General features: G+C 34.8%; 1 protein-coding gene across 9 annotated transcripts in view; it reads right to left on the reverse strand.

The window, feature by feature from the left end:
* Nucleotides 1-2,797: 2,797 nt before the first annotated feature.
* LRRIQ1 (leucine rich repeats and IQ motif containing 1) overlaps nt 2,798-16,578 on the reverse strand; it is a 116,469-nt gene continuing 102,688 nt past the window's right edge. For 7 of the 9 annotated variants that reach the window (XM_080588481.1, XM_080588480.1, XM_080588482.1 and 4 more), the window contains one exon: nt 4,356-8,799. In XM_080588481.1, the coding sequence (XP_080444607.1) occupies nt 8,660-8,799 (140 nt within the window). In that variant the 3' untranslated portion in view covers nt 4,356-8,659. Of the gene's footprint in view, nt 8,800-10,550; nt 14,947-16,578 lie in introns of those variants that run through there. The other 2 variants (XM_080588472.1, XM_080588473.1) reach the window with 2 other exon arrangements.

The raw sequence follows: 16,578 nt of genomic DNA on the forward strand, positions 1-16,578 counted from the left end.
AGCACTTCGTGTAAGAGTAGCGTCCTGATTCCCACTCGGGAACATAGAAAAGACAACCACGGTCCTTCCCTGCCTTCAGTCGGAGACGGGGGGCTGCTGGAGGGGGCGTCTGTCCCACCGCCTTCACGCGGGGACAAACCTGCTGGCTACAACGGCCGAGGTGTGGGGGGGGTTGCTCCAGCAGCTGGATGTGCTCTTTGAAATCCAAATCCCGTCCCACCCCTCAAACTCCCCCCCGCTCCGCTGTGCTTTCCAGCAAATTATAGAGGTATACGCAGTGAAAAATACAAACAGCGTTCTGCACATCAAAGAAATAGACGCCTTAGGAGCAAAATCCAAATGTGAAAAAGAAACTCCCTAGCATGCTATGGCTGAAAATTTCTGCTTTTAACCTCCTCTCCCTCCCGGGAATTGATTTCCTATGTGGTTTGTTTTGTTTGCTTGTTTGTTTCCCCAAAATGAGCTCATTGTGAATTTTAAGTGCAGGAGACGTCTAAGTAACTAATACTGATGTTTTACCAACAACTCCTCGATCTACCATAGTGAACCAGCTCGGCTCTGACTATGGAGCATTGAGCATTAACGCATCTTTGCAAACGAGCAAGCCAGAAGAAAAGCCCTTCTTTGCAAGCTACGCTGTCTTCCCTGCTGGCAGTTTGATTAATATTAGGACAATTCCGAAAATATACGGGCTACATTACCGGAGCGACCGCGAGGCTCTGAATGTATCGAGGGGCCTGGAGAATGTGTGGGGGGCTCTCTTGTCATTTCAGATGAATTGATTTCTTTTAAGGCATGAAATATGGGTCGACATTCTGGTTTCTAAGCACGAAGCTGAAGGAAGGTGTGAGACAGAAGGTACAGGGTCTAAGAAATAGATCCCTGTTCAGGTTGGAAGCACTAACAAACGGATGCATTGAGCTACTTTGACAGGGACTGCTGGTTTTCAAGACTGACTCGTTTGAAAGAACCGTTGCTTTTTTTTTTTTTTTTTTTCTCTTCAATGCGATGTGTGCTAGATCTGATTTTAAAATGTGTAACTCTGCGATGCTGAAAGCCACAGAGCAATTTTGTTCCCGTCTTTCAGCACTCGGCTCTGTACAGTCTCAGCCTTATTTTGTCCTTTGCTGAGAGCTGCTTGTATCTTTCGAAACCTTAGTGTGCATTAAGGAGTATCTATCCCCGAGCCTTTAGATTCTCCGCCCTTCTTACCAGAAACGGCTAGATGAATACAAAAAAGGACTTAGTGGTTAACCGATATGCTGCTAATATTTCATTCATGGGCCTCCCCCTCCTCCCCTCTTAAAACTTCAGCTCTTGGAAAAACAACATATTTTAAGCTTTCCACACAAATATTGATATTGGCAAATAAAGTCAGCCCCCAGTCTATGCTTAGAGACAGTATTCTTTTTGTTTCTACCCCAGGCAATCAAAATTAATCCACTGTATTACAAATTGCTTCGGAGTATTTCACTTTTCCTGACAAAACCCGTACCTGGGATATGTCACCGCGGGAGACCTTTTCCCTGAGACGTTTGTGCGGTGCTTGTTTCCAGAGGGTATCGGGGAGCAATGGGCATGGGGGGACTTGACCCAGCAGGAAAGTCCCTTATTTGTGCCTGCATTTGTACCGGACCAAGGGGTGGGGGGGGAGTTGTTCGTCAAGTATCAATCAGGTAAAGTGGAGGTGCTGTAAGCGCGATGCCTCTCTTCGCCTCCTGCTTACAGAGCAAGAGGTATCCGCGAAGAGAAAGCAAATTGCCCCCTCGACCGCATGGCACCCCATCCAGAGCATCCCTCCCCACCAGCGACACGAGGACCGGAGCTCACACCGGCTCATGGCCCAGCTGTGCAGTGCATGGGCTCGGCAGCCCCCCTGAGTTGCTACCTGCAATTAAAAGCCAATGAGAATGGTATAAAACACAGCTCGTCGCTATTGGCTTTTATTCAGGCAAAACTCGCACAGAAATCAATGGGACTGAGCTCGTAACGAAGAATGAACCCGCTGCTCGTAAAATGGAAAACGAATTTATTTAAGGAAATCCTTGCACAAACACAGATTTCTCTGTGCTCTTTCTGGAGCTGGTGCACAGCGCTATGGTTTCAGGGACCGACACTGAAATTAGCAGCAAGAAGCGCACTTGGTTGCATCAAGATGGCTTTCACAGAAGCTGCAAATTATGAATAAAATGCGATGGAAGAAAACTCACCAGAAATTATCACTTAGACGAGACTGCGTGGTCTAAGTATTCTCTTCTCTCCTGGCGCTGGAGAAAACTCATGTTTTTTTGTGGCACGACTTCTTTTCTCACATTAAGCAAATTGTTGTTTAAAGGAAAATTACTGGAGAACAGAATTAAATCGCGCAAATTACAACGAATTAGATTAGGGTCAAATTTACCGCTGACTTGGGTTCTTGCAATGAATAACCTCTAGAACCTCCTACACATGGTGATGGTAGTAGAAGACATGCAATTTTGAATGGACAACTCTCATTTAATGACAGGAATTTAGTAGGAAAATGAAGCCTTTTTTTTTTTTTCCTCTTACGTTTTCCTTTGTAGAGCGTTGTTCACAAGAATAGCAAGCTGCTATTGAAGCACTTGAAATAGAAGCATTTGTTCTTTATTAGAAATATATCTGATAGCTATAGCGATCTCCACTAAAAATTGTTTTGCCTTTGGCACAGCTGATTGGTAGTGCTTATTTGCGCTCAGACTTCCTGAAGTAATGTCTAAAAAAGAAATAATAATAATAATAATAATAATAATAATAATAATAATAATAATAATAATAATAATAAACAACCACCTCTGGTTTCTTTCCCTAAGACTTACGACATGAATAAGCTAGGAATACAGAAAATCCAACCCTCAGCTATTATTAACAAACATTTCTGATCATATCTTTGTCAAATCATCATTGGTTGTTACCATCATAAAATACTCTTGGTCTTTCTCTTCTATTACTGAGATAGAAACTGCATTTCAGCCAGAGGTCATTTTACATCTACCTGGGTATTTGGTCTTCTTTAGTGTTTGGATGAAAAACAAACAAAACAAACAAAAACAACTAGCTATATAGATAGCAATCAGTCAACTAAGAAGCTAAGGAAAGGGTGCTAATTCTAAACAAATCCATTGATCATTCAAGTGAAGACCAGGAGAGGAACAAATTCTAGTCCTTCTTGGAAGCTAGGTACATGCTAACCCATTCCATCAGCATCTATGTCACCGAAATAACAGAGGAAGTCCTTCTGTGCTCATGAAGAACAATTTCTTTGTCTATCTGCTCACGAATAACAATATACTTCATAATGCCATTCATTTCAACTTCCAGCCTTCAACAACTTGTCAGTCTGAGGCCGATACAAAATATTTCTTTTAAAAATCTCCTGGAAAACCTGGTCCCTGCACTTTGGCCATCATGGAACTTCATAACTCTCCAGTAGTTTTTTCAGTGCTAACTGAAAAAAACTCAGCCCAATTTAGCACCTTGAAGGTATCCTGAGGGTGGATCCAAGGAGGTATGATCAGCACTTTCCTGCCCATTATCTGCCTTGAGGAACAATGAATCACCTATCCACTGAAACACATCAACTCGTTTAGATGATTTATTTGGACTATATTGTTACTTCCAGGCCATACCTATGTTTCTTTTCTACTCTAATAACATTTCTCTGCCTCTCTGTGAGAAGACAGTGGCTCCCCATTCCTACTTAACTATGGTACATCCATGAACAGTATGCACCTGACTTTCACACATCTCACACAAGCTCTTACAAATGATGAAGTTCACTGTGGGCCATGAGATTTCCATTCTCTAAGACCTTATTCAACAATGAACTCAGAAGTGACTGTCATTCATCTGCTTCTTACAGACTAACAGCCAAAGATCCAAACTCCTATGCTGGACTAATACTTTCCACAAATCCTATAAAAATAAAATTAGATAATTAGTTTTTCACTTAGGACTGTAAAAAGAAATAAACAAGAGAGGAAAGTTTTTTTTTTTTGTTTGTTTGTTTGTTTTTTTTTTTTTTTTAGTTAGTACAGTTAAGTACTAGCAGCTTGAATCTCAGATGTGAAATCAGGCTACTCAGACTTCTATATGGTTGAGTTCCTTTCCTGCCTTCTTGGGGCCATCCAGTAATAACCACATTTCTAATGTGTTTTTCTCATTACAGAAAAGAGTATTAAGATATTGCAGTGTCCCAGAATGTTAGCTTGGTTTCCATTAATGTTAATAGAATTAACTTCAGTGTATATCAGGGAAAGGCTGTGCCTCCAGAAATATACATTTCCATTTTCATGATTAAAAAAAAAAAAAAAAAAGATATTAAGTAAATTCCTCACCGTGGGTATAATAGTTGTAGTTGGAAACCAAGTGGCTGTTTTGCACCCATGTGTCTGAAGTGAGATTTGGATGTAACCTGTGGCATATTTTTGAAAAATGTAAACATTTTGTACAGCAGACCCTCATTTTATGAATGTATGATTGAGCACTAGATTATTAGTACTAGATTATTAGTACTTAATTATAATGATTCACTAAGCCAAAATGCAATACCAACTCATCCTGGACCACAGCAATGTCTATCCTAAAGGCACATTGGGTCCCCGATATTTGTAGGTCTCTTAAAATAAGAAATCTACTTGAGCAGTGATCATTTGAGTAAACACGGCTACTGTTTGAAAAGTGTCTAAAGACGTAAGCAAGACAAATGGCCTGTTATTCAGCTAGAAATATTTCGTCATCGTGTTTTGTCATTCAAATACGGACAATCTGAGTACCATTAACACCTCCTTCTGATTCAGAATGCATTTCTCTGTTGCAGCAGGTAACGATGCTCCTAATGACACCTTTCAAACAACGGAGCGTTTAAAGAATATACTGGCGATCAGAGTTCATGCTCACATAAATTATACAGCGAAAGCCATCTCAATGATCCGTCCCGAGGAAAGCTCAAAAAAAAGCTGTTCGATTAGATTTGGTAAACGATACCCATTAAAGGGTAAATGATTAAACTCACTTGGGTTGTTTCATCCTTGATTTTGCATGAATGCTTTTTTCTACAGAATGAGATTCTTTCAAGAGTCGAGATTCATATAGGCAAGGAAAGGAAGATTTTCTATTTTTTTTTTTTTCACATGAAGTCCTTCCTCTTTCCTAGTAAAGGATATACAGGGAAGAGGAAAAAGTGCCGAGGGGATTATGCTAGTTAACCGTGAAGAGGTTTAGAGCACCACAAAGGCAGCAGCACATTTAGAAATATGCAGTTTTAAGTATTTAGGGTTCATGTTTTCCTGGACCGTCACAGGGACTTGCTCTGAACTCAAGTTTCAAGCACTCTACCCACAGCCATCCAAACATATCGAAATAGATTTTCAGAGGAACTTACCTTTAATTATGTGTTCTTGTCCTGAATAGGAATTGCTGTATTTGACAGAGCAGAGATAGAGGGAAAAAAAAAAAAAAAGGCAAAAGAAAAAAGAAAAACAAACAAAATGAAAAAAAAAAGCTACAAGAAAGAAAGAAAATAGAAAATACGAGGGAGACAGAAAGCATAAAACAGCTTTCTGCTGCTTGAAGTAGTCATGTCATAAATATGTCACCAGGTGTAGCATTCATGTTACCTCTGACCCTACATGCTGTAAGGTGTAAGAGCAACAGACATTTGCCCAGATTTAAGGGTGCTTCACTTTGGTCCTGAAAACAATAATTGTCTTTCTGCTAGCTTAAACAGAAATTGCACCTTGGACTTTTACCCATATTTGACCAGACACACTGTACTTTCAACACTGCAATTCTTAAAAATGTAGTGGATATAATAACAAGACATCCTATTACTTACTGCAATATTATCTAATGAAAACAACAATATATTTTGGCATACGTTGTAACTTAATTTCTGTTAGGTATGCTACTTAACGTATTCATGACAATATCAATTTATGGAATAGCAGACTAAACATATTATGAAACTCAAAAGGCATGTCAGCAAATCTTGTCACTCCAACTTGTAATTTAGTAAGTTGTATGTTATAAAGCTACTACCTTTTCTTTACAAAATAAAATGCCTTTAAAAATGTTACCAAAACATTTTACTTAGGCTTGGTATTTCTCATTCAGAAACACCAGGAAAGCAAAAGAGATCAGGTATGAAACCTTTTGTAAAGTATATTTTTATTATAGCCTCTAACATTTATGAAATCTGAATAACAAATATCCTTGTTTTACTTTGCATCAGTTGCATTGATGTGCAGTATATTATGCACAGTCTAAATAGAGGGAACATTCTGCAATTGAACTGTTGAATTGTAAACTGCTTGATTTTGCATTTTGATCTCCACTTAGTACCCATAATAGTGGTGGATCTATTTACTGACCACACTGCCACATACAATGGCAAACATTTTGAACTAAAAGCTTTCTTTCAAAACTAATATCCTTAACGATACAATTGAAATGACAAAAGCTGCAGTCTTTGGGGGTGGTTTTTAAAAGGTATTATACAACAGATTTAGAAATGTAGAATACTGAAAGTATGCAGTACACTTGCTACATACATTGGGAAACTAACTAGACTGTAGAACCATCTAATGACATTTTATACTCTGCTGAAGACAACAGCGTTTCCACAGTCAGGACAAGGAACTGTACTGATCATCATTCCTCTAAAAGTGAATGAAATCTTCTCTGAAATAGGCTGCACTGGCTTTTCACAAAAAAAAAAAAAAAAAAAAAAAAAAAAAGCAGCACATTAATAGGATATAAGAAGGATGTGTCCAAAGAAGGGCAACAAAAGGACCAAGGGGTATGACTTATGAGGAGTCGGTAAGAATAATTAGTTTATTCAGCTTAGAGGAGACCGAGGGGTGACCTCATTATAGTCTACAACTTCCTCATGAAGGGAAGCGGGGAAGGAGGTGCTCACGTTCTTTTCTGTGCTCACCGGTGACAAGGATCAAAAGGAATGGTTTAAAGATGCAGATGTTCACATTGGATATCAGGAAAAAGTTCTTTACGAAGAAGATGGTCAGGTACTGGAACAGGCTCCCCAGGGAAGTGGTCATGGCACTGGGCCTGACAGAGTTCAAGAAGTGTTTGGATAACACTCTCAGAAATATGTTTCAATTCTTAGGTTGTCCTGTGTGGAGTCATGATGAGTTGGACTCAATGATCCTTGTGGGTCTCTTCCAACTCAATATATTCAATGAGTCTATGACTATGATAAGAATGAGCAAAGTTATTGAATGATACTGACTGCAATGCTGGAGGTTTTGCATGGTATCAGCTGTCCTTGAATGTGAAAATGGATGTGAATATTCACAAAAACTGAGATAATTTATTTGAAACAACAGTCATATGTATGTTAGCACATAAATGCACCTCACAAAATAGTATCATGAAATTTAAGTATGTTTTGAAGACACAACATAAGAATCTATCTTCTGTAATGACTGAATTTTCAAGCCAAATTATCCTTCCCAACTCTCTCTCAGTCTGTAAGGAATTGAGGCTTCAGAATATTGGACAAAAACAGATGAGGAAATCCAAAGACAGACTTCTCTAGATCCAGTTAGCAACTTCAGCACTCAAAGTGGAAAACAATAAAATGTTAGGCTTTGAAATAAAAAATAAATAAATAGAATTAAATTTAAAAAAAACTTTTCTGTTGTGTATACCAATGGGCAAAGAATTCACTAGAAGTAATGAGATAGATATCCACCTCAAGTTTTCTACCTCAAAGTAGTATCAATAGTTTATTATATAAACTAAATAATTTATTTTGTTTCTTTCTCTAGATCTCTTTGTACCACAAAACTTCTACACATGGGTCTGAAGGACCCTAGCTACATGAACAAATAGAGTTGAGTTAACAGTGTCTTGTAGATGTAGGGTTATACTACCCCAGCACAAATAAGATCTTAGTAAATTTATTTTTCTTTAACCATCTAGGAAAAGGTTATAAATATATGAAAGTATAAAAGTTTAACAGGTTGCTTTATCATATTATTACAATAATTTAGGGTGAAAGTTCAAGAGGATTTCTCACATTGTTTAAAAAAAAATAAATCTGCATCCCCACCATTTGTACGTTTCCAGCCTGCTGTGAATTTTTGCTGCTTCAGTAAAATATTCTAAACTGACTTCTTTAAGAATGACATTATTGGATGTCATAGTCCATAATACAGTTTATAAGCATGTATTTTATTTGTGAAAAAGGAGTATTTAGAGATTTGATATACAGCATACATCATATGAACATGAACTATTACTAACTACATTTGCACATCTCAACCACTTCTTATAAACAAGCCTAAACTTGCTCACTGTACAACAATTCTTATAGAGTTAATTGATTCTGTGTTCTAAACCACACAAACATATAAGCAATTGAAAACACAAAGTATGACAATGTACTGACAGGTATAAAGTAATTTGACCAAAAACAAAACAAAACAAAACAAAACCACTATAACTATGTATAATAAAATGTCACATTTAGTTAACTGGAACTACTTATACTGATAATAAACCAAAAAAAAAAGAAAATATATATATATATATTCACAGGCTTAAAAAGAAACAGTTCTCCACATGCTTTGGAAACCAAAAATTTGATTAAATCAACTAGTCAAACAATCTCCTATATTCAACTAACATTTTTAACCTTTTGCCTCTTTTTTCCTGTTCCCCATCCTCCACTGAGCTGCACTGGATGGTCTCGAAATGATATCCGTTCTCTACAAGATGGACCCAGATGTGATTTTTCCAGTGTAGATACATTCTTTTCTAAGCAACAAACACATATATGAAATTAAACAACAGCAAACACTAAATTTTACTGCTTCATGTTCCTTTTAATATGACAAAATATATTGCTATGTCTAAATTGATAGCAAACACCTTTTCTAACTCTGTATTCCTCCCTGTTTTAAAAGTTATTAAAGTATTTTCAAAAAGCAGTAATTTATGGAAAAAAAAAAGCCTTCATGAAAATAAACAGTAAAATTACTACACAAAATTACCCTATTTTTATTAGGGCCACTATGTGTGTATTTTGAGTATATTTTACACAGATAAATTAGCATCCTCCAAACTGACGTAGGTCTAGTTCAGAAGATATATCAATTTAACAAGTTATTGTTTTTAGACCAAATGAAAGTATTTCTTCTTTCAAAGCCCACGAATACTTGGACTTTGAGATAGCTAAATGATGCCAAAGCAAGTTTAAGCACACACAGAAATGTACTAAATAAAAATAATTGTCATATATATAGACAATTGAATAATTTCGCCAGTATATACTGGCTATATATTGGCTATATACTAATTTAATAAACTGAACAACTATTAGAGTTGATTCAAATTATTATATTTACTTTATACAAAACATTTTACAGATGGAAATGTCTTTCTTAGACACCTATTAGCATGCTAAGTGTCCAAGGAAAACAAATTAAACTTGCCAAGAGGATGATATGATGTTCACAGTATAGCAGTTATATATATATATAATTACTGTGATGGATTATCAAATACAAAATTTACAAACATCTTTTTGCCACCTATCAATGGAAAAGATTACCGATTATATATCTTTAGTAAACATCTTTGATATTTCAACTTCTTGATACTTTGAAACAGCAAAACTAAATTTCTCATAATAAATAGCCATCCCCAAAAAATAATAATAAAAAAATGCTTAAATTATATAATTGAACATGTTTATTTAGAAATATAGGCAACAATAGTGATACATTTTCAAACAGAACTTTTTTGTTTTCTTGCGGATACTTTTCTATAGTCAGCTAGATCTAAATGTCAGGAGCTTTTACCAGCTTAGTGTTCCCTTTTTATGAACTTTTTAATTATTGCAAATGCATCTTATAAATAGTTCTCTCTTTTTCTTGTCAAGAGTTTTCTAGTAGCTTTAATGTGATACCTGTCTGTTTACTTATGGCTCTATGGATGTAGTCAATTGATTTTTTTTTTTTATTTTTATTTTTTTGAGACATATAATTTACTCTAGGTCTACTTGATAAAGGTCTAAAATGCTACTGTCTTGCCTTTACAGGATCCCCAGTTTTTAGATCCTTTTATCTGACACCTCAAATGGTAGAAGATGTCTAGTACAGAAAGGTTTTTGTTAAAGAGCAAAGAATAAAGTTATTTAACTAAGCAGTAAACATTCTATTAATTCTTTTGACTGGGAACTATAATATATTCATTGAAAGCTGAGACCTTCAAATTAGTTAATTGATTAAAGAAACTTGAAAATAAATCTAATATGGTGATAATATTAAAAAAAGAAATTGTGTCCCTTCATTAAAGATTTTTTTTTTCTGAATTTGGAAATGTTAAACCATAAAAGGATTTAATACTGTGGAATATGACATCTGTTTAAAAAAAAAAAAAAAAAAGGAAAGGAAAGAAAGAAAGAAAGAAAAAAGAAGTATCTATTACATGTTTAGACTGGAAAAATATTTTGGGCTAGTGTATGCTTGAGATGTATATGCTATGTATATAGTGTATGCTCTTTAATACATTCATCTTCAAGATTATATCAATGATAAAGGTATATTAGAGATAGCAGTTATTTCTGTATTTTGATGAAAGAAATATTTGAATTACCTTTTGAATTATTATTGAATTATTTTGAAAAAAGACAAATGTCAGAACAAAACCAACAATAATAAATTTGAAAATTAGTTTAAAAGTGACAGAGCCCAATGAAAACAGAAAAAAGAAAGTCAAACACATCCTAATTGCCTAACCTGGATTATTCCTGGACTAACAACCACACTTGTTTATGAACTTATCTGTACTGATAAATATTATTTTCATGATGGATTTCAGAAATCTATAAATATAGTTTTCTGGCTTTCCCCTTAAAACTATACGCAATTCATTGCAAGGGATATATTGTCCTTCCATTGCTATGAAAGGTATATTATACCATAATAAAATCCCTGAAGACTTGCTGTAATTTGCTATAAGATACTTGTGAGAAGTCTTTACAAATTAGTAATACACCATTTTATTTTGGCAGAATGATGGCAGTATCTGTCATAGCATGAATTGTACTTGTCTAAACTTCACGGTCAATAGTTCACGTATTTATTTTTTATTTTTAATTTTAACCGATTTATACATTGCTTAGAGGGTAGCATAGTCAAATATTTTGTAAGTAAAATGTAACAATTTATTAATTTTGAGTGTATATAATCTGTCTGACAAAAGAACCTTCTATGTGAGAATCATAGCTCAGAATTTCTAGACCCTGTGGTCTCAGTAGCAGGGCAGGACAATTTCCGCAGCCTGAAGGTATTTTTGCAAAATTCCAGATAATCACTGCTCCCTTGAATCTGGGTTTAACAAATCAGAGGATAGCCCAAAGTCTGGTGGTCACGGCACTCTTTTTCTCTATGCAGCCTATAGTGTTGGTTAGACTTTCTACTGTCTGCTTTAAGCTTTACCTACAGTATTGATCTAGAGAAAGTTAATCAAAGCATAGGCTACTCTATATCCTTCCTTCCCATCATTCATAGAATTCTTAGCATTTTCAGAGGAATAAAATGAAATCATTGCAGGGAATGAACAACAAATTTAGAATGAAAATATCATCAAGTTAGGCTTGTGAAGTGTGCACACTGCAAAGTATAGAATCATTTAGGTTGGAAAAGACCTTCAAGTCCAACCATTCACCTAACACTACAGGTACACCACTAAACCATGTCCCTAAGTGACACATCCACACATCTCTTAAATACCTCCAGGGGTGGTAATTCCCTGGGCAGCTTGTCTAACCACCCTTCCCATGAAGAAATGCTTCCTGATATCAAGTCTAAACATCACCTGGCACAACTTGAGGCCATTGCCTTGAGTCCTACACTGAGAAGATTGACACCTTCCTCATTACAAGCTCCTTTCAGGTAGTTAAAGAGAACGGTGAGATTTCCCCTCAGCCTCCTTTGCTCCAGACTAAACAATTCCAGTTCCTTCAGCTGCTCACTCCCTTTGTATGTCCCACCTTCATGTCTTTGAAGTGGATATAAACATGCTTGCTCTTTCGAGAATGTACTTCTGATATCAACTCAATTGAACTGAGAGATGGGTATTATTATCAGCATTGCTAATCTAGTTATTGGTCTAACTGGAGTGATGAAAAGCTTCCACTGAGACAAAACAGCCTATTCCCTTCAGAAGAATTCTCAAATAGTTATGTGCCAGACTGGCATAGAAGCATAATGAGGTTTGCTTACTCCTATTCATGTTATACCTAATTCTCAGACATTATATTTACAGAACTACTAGTTGCTTAGATGTTAATTATCACTGAGTGTTGTAAGGCAAAGAAACAGCTCATTTATGATGAAGGCGTAAGTCAAATATAAGACATCTTTTTATTGCATCTTTCTCCTAGAGCTTAATGGAATAACCAGAAAGGAAAATGAAAATATACAAATGGAATGCATTGCAAATATAGGACTTAACTGATTTATCATACACGTGCCATTAAATTTCTATGCTTATTTTTAAGTCATATTCTTTATTTTAAGAAAAGGTGAGAAAATAATAAAAAGTGGGGAAAATACTTGATTCAATGAACAGAAGAATAAAACAAGAGTTCACTAAAAACAATGATGGCTTGCAAATACAAACATTTTGCATGTTCTACCATAAGTATCTAAAATGCTGCAAGGTCAGATATTCATGAATTATTAAAATGTTTAAAAACTGTGAGATACTTTACATGTTCTTCAGAGTGTAGTTAATTTGGAAGTCTTACTTTACAATCCAATACTTTATTTTTTATTTTTTATTTTATTTTTTTTAGAGATCCTTATAGTTCTCTGTTACAGCATTAGTAATAGTAATATAGATAAATGGCTTTCACAGGAAGCTTAGATTTGCAATACCTTATTTCTTCCCTAAATTACAATGTGTGTCTTGCAAACGAGTGTTTTGGGTATAAGTATATATGAACAAATAAAATTAATATTATCAGAACTTGATTGGAAAAATAAAACGTGAAATTTAGTCTTAGTTTGTTATAAAGAAATCTATAAGGCATATCTTTCATTTAGTAAGCATACATACATATACAGGTATGCACATGTATATTTGTGATTTATGAATAGCTGTAAGTATGCACATAATATATATATTTTTTTAAATGTTATATTCCATAAATGTAATGGGACTAAGCAAAAGACAATAACAAAAAGATTCATACTTTTTCAAGCCCATATGTAAGTATCTTTACTAAATAGAAATTAGAAGTAATACATTGTTTTTATTCTATAATGTACTGATAATTTTGCAACCGTAACAATAAATAATAATAACAACAGTAACAACAACAACATTTTTACCATTTATGGGTACTAGAATGAACTAGAACATGGTATTAAGTATAATTTAACATGATATATAGTTATTCTAATACCCCCTCATATGGGAACAAATTGGTAGCCAAGAAAAACAATTGAATTTCTCCTATCTTCCAAAGGTTTCAGGTTGTAATAGTAATTTGCTGTACTTTCATTTAATTGTAACTTTTGACTATATGAAGCTCGAGTATATTCTGAAATATATTCAGGTGTCTGTATATGTCAAATATATATCTGTACATATCAAATACAAAGACTACGTGCTGAAAGCTTGTCTTGGGTTTGGTTAACAAGCTTCTATTTCTAAGCAGTTACTTCTCTGTTGTTTAATCTGTTTTCTGCTACTGATTTGTTCTGGTCTTTTTTGGTTAAAGCCTGGGTCTTTTAACAAATGTCAAGGTTTACATATCCTCTGTTTTGATAAGTAATGCAATATGTAAAATGCTTTGAATAAAATTCTTGGTGTCCAAGAAAAAAAGCTTGGTTAAACAGGTTATGATAAAAATTTTATGATGCATAGTAGACGTCATAGGGCATTTATCGATCCACCTAACATTGTGTGTCTGGAGAGAGAATTTATTTCAAAGTCTTTACCATATTGTATTACTTAAGAGCAAATACAGCATAAGAAGGCATGGGAAAAAAAAATCAACATTTTAATGAAAGTGACCAGAACGAATCCTTAGCAGCAAAGCGTTTACATCAATTTAAGCTCTGGAAAGAAGCTAGGTTCAGCAGGTCTATGAAAAGGTGAATGCGACAGTCTCAGAAGAGTTACTTTTTAATATTGTTATTTATGGTATTTATGGCTATACTGAAGTCAGATCACAAATTTTGTTCTCTTTTTTTTTTTTGAGTTGCATTGCTTACATTAAAACAAACAAACAAAATATTGTATTTTAAATTTACATTATGTTTCTATATTTAACACGCATATTTGAATAGTATTGAGAAGCCTCAGGAGCATCTTATATGTAAAGATAGATCTCCTTTCCCTATAGAGATCTGAAACTAAAACATTATTTTTGGGGGGTGGGGGGGAGGGGGTAAGCAAACGATTAATTTTGTTTGTAAATCTCCCTGTCTTCAAGTTTGTAGGACTAGAGACTAATCTTAATATTTTATAGAAACAATGAATTTAAATTGTTTATCAAACACTGATGCTATTCTAACCAGATCATACCAGCAATTACATATTTGATTAATCTCAGCTCTTCAACTCTTAACATGAAACTCAGACACATAAAGGAATTCATACAGATAAACATTTACAAGAATAATGACATAAATTATAAACATTTATTAATCACCTTTCTACACATAGAGATAAAATAACATAAAAAACATAATGCTCCAAAGATGTTCCTGTAAAATAGAACATTTTCCTAACTATAAACAGGACTTTAGCACCACTGGTTATTAAAGACCAATATTTCCTTTGTATTCCAGCTTCTTATCTATTTCCCAAATTTTGTCCATTTAGGATGAAATTTTACAGGCTGACTTATTGGCTTTGGCTGAAGTTTTCAGAAGTCTGTCTGTTCTAAGAAAAAAATTCATGAGATATTTATGTTGCCCATTGCAGAAATGACTTTAAATTTGCCAAGCGACAGAGCTTTGTTTTTTGGATCTGTCCAAATTTGATCAAGTATATACAAATTGTTTCTACATGATTAGAGGTGATTTTGGTTATGTTCCTTAAAACATCAGGCAACATGGAAACATGCTTTATCATGATGTTACAGGGAGCATGTCTATTCCTAAAAACAATGTTGAAAGTCATGCTAGGTCAGGGAACTTAAGCGCCTGCTTGCTCTAGAGACAGAGTCTAGCTACAGGAGCAGTAAAGAAGAGAAAAAGCAGGAAGGAAAGTGAGAGAAAGGCAGAGGGTTATTAAGTTATGACGATGGCATACTGCAAGAACAGGGAAACACTTGGATGTTTTTTCTGTGGATAGAGGAAATGCAGGAAAAAATGAAGTTTTTTTTTTTTTTTCCTTTGTGTATTAGATACATGTATCATAGTGAAATCTGGTTTACTAGTCTGGCTTACGGGGTTTGATTAAGACAGGACTTCACCTTAGAAATTCATTTTACCTTCATGGTCATAGACTTCATGATCATTCTGTCCATTTTTGAGAGAAGCCTTCTTCTCAAACAGATAATAATAAATAGCTCTCTGAAAATGAATGGTGACACTTATGCTGATTCACTTTACTTGCACATTCAGGACTTAAATCTATACTGGAAAGAAATTTATGGCACATGTCTTTTTATTGGTTTCATTTGTTTCTTTATTTTCCTGGTTTTATCATTGTAAACTGCTTGTTCTATTTTTAATAACTTTTCTAGAAGGAGTACTGCACTTCTGTATTACTTAATCAAACATCTTCCCAGTTAGGAAAAAAAATCAGTAACTGAATTTAAGAAACTCTCAAAGAATGATAGTTAGACATACACTGTTACTAATTAACTTTCTTTTGTGAATCAATCAATTCCTCATTTGACACATCCCTTGATTTAGTCAGTCTATTTTAACTAATGTGTGGTTTGCATGGTTGTACCTGTGTATAGACATCTGTAACATTACTCCTTTGTTGACATGGCAGCTTCCAAATAGTCTACACAGTTCACAAATGAGGAGGAGTCCCTTTGCCTTTCCTAACAGTTAAATATAATGATCCTTTCAACAGTGGGTATATAAACTTTACAGTATAGTACATATCTCAGTTGGCATTTCAGCAGCTAAAAGAACTGATCTATGGAAAGTCAAAATGACATTCCTAATATCAACTAACAGGCTGCTTACAGAACCAGGAAAAAAAAAATCCAAGCCAAAATTCTTGAATCTGCTGTTAAATATTTACTCTCATGTGGATAAATATACACTATCAGGACCATTCACTTACTGTACCCACAAAAAAGTATTTTTTTTATATCTGTCTATGCATGAACAAGTTCCCTTGTGCTGTGTACTTTTGCATATAGGACATCAAGTAAAGTTCAGTATACTAAAAGGTGCTTAAAATATAATGAAGAATATTGTATGGATTTATTCTTTTTTTTTTTTAATTCACTTCCTTTTCACAGCTTCTTGCCTAAGCGCCATTCTACCCTAATGTGGCTAAGAGTTTCCAGACTGAGGTTATTTTGCATTTTTTTCAGCATACAACATA

Source organism: Anser brachyrhynchus, assembly GCF_964034855.1.
Source record: "Anser brachyrhynchus genome assembly, chromosome: 1".
Taxonomy (NCBI): Eukaryota; Metazoa; Chordata; class Aves; order Anseriformes; family Anatidae; genus Anser; species Anser brachyrhynchus.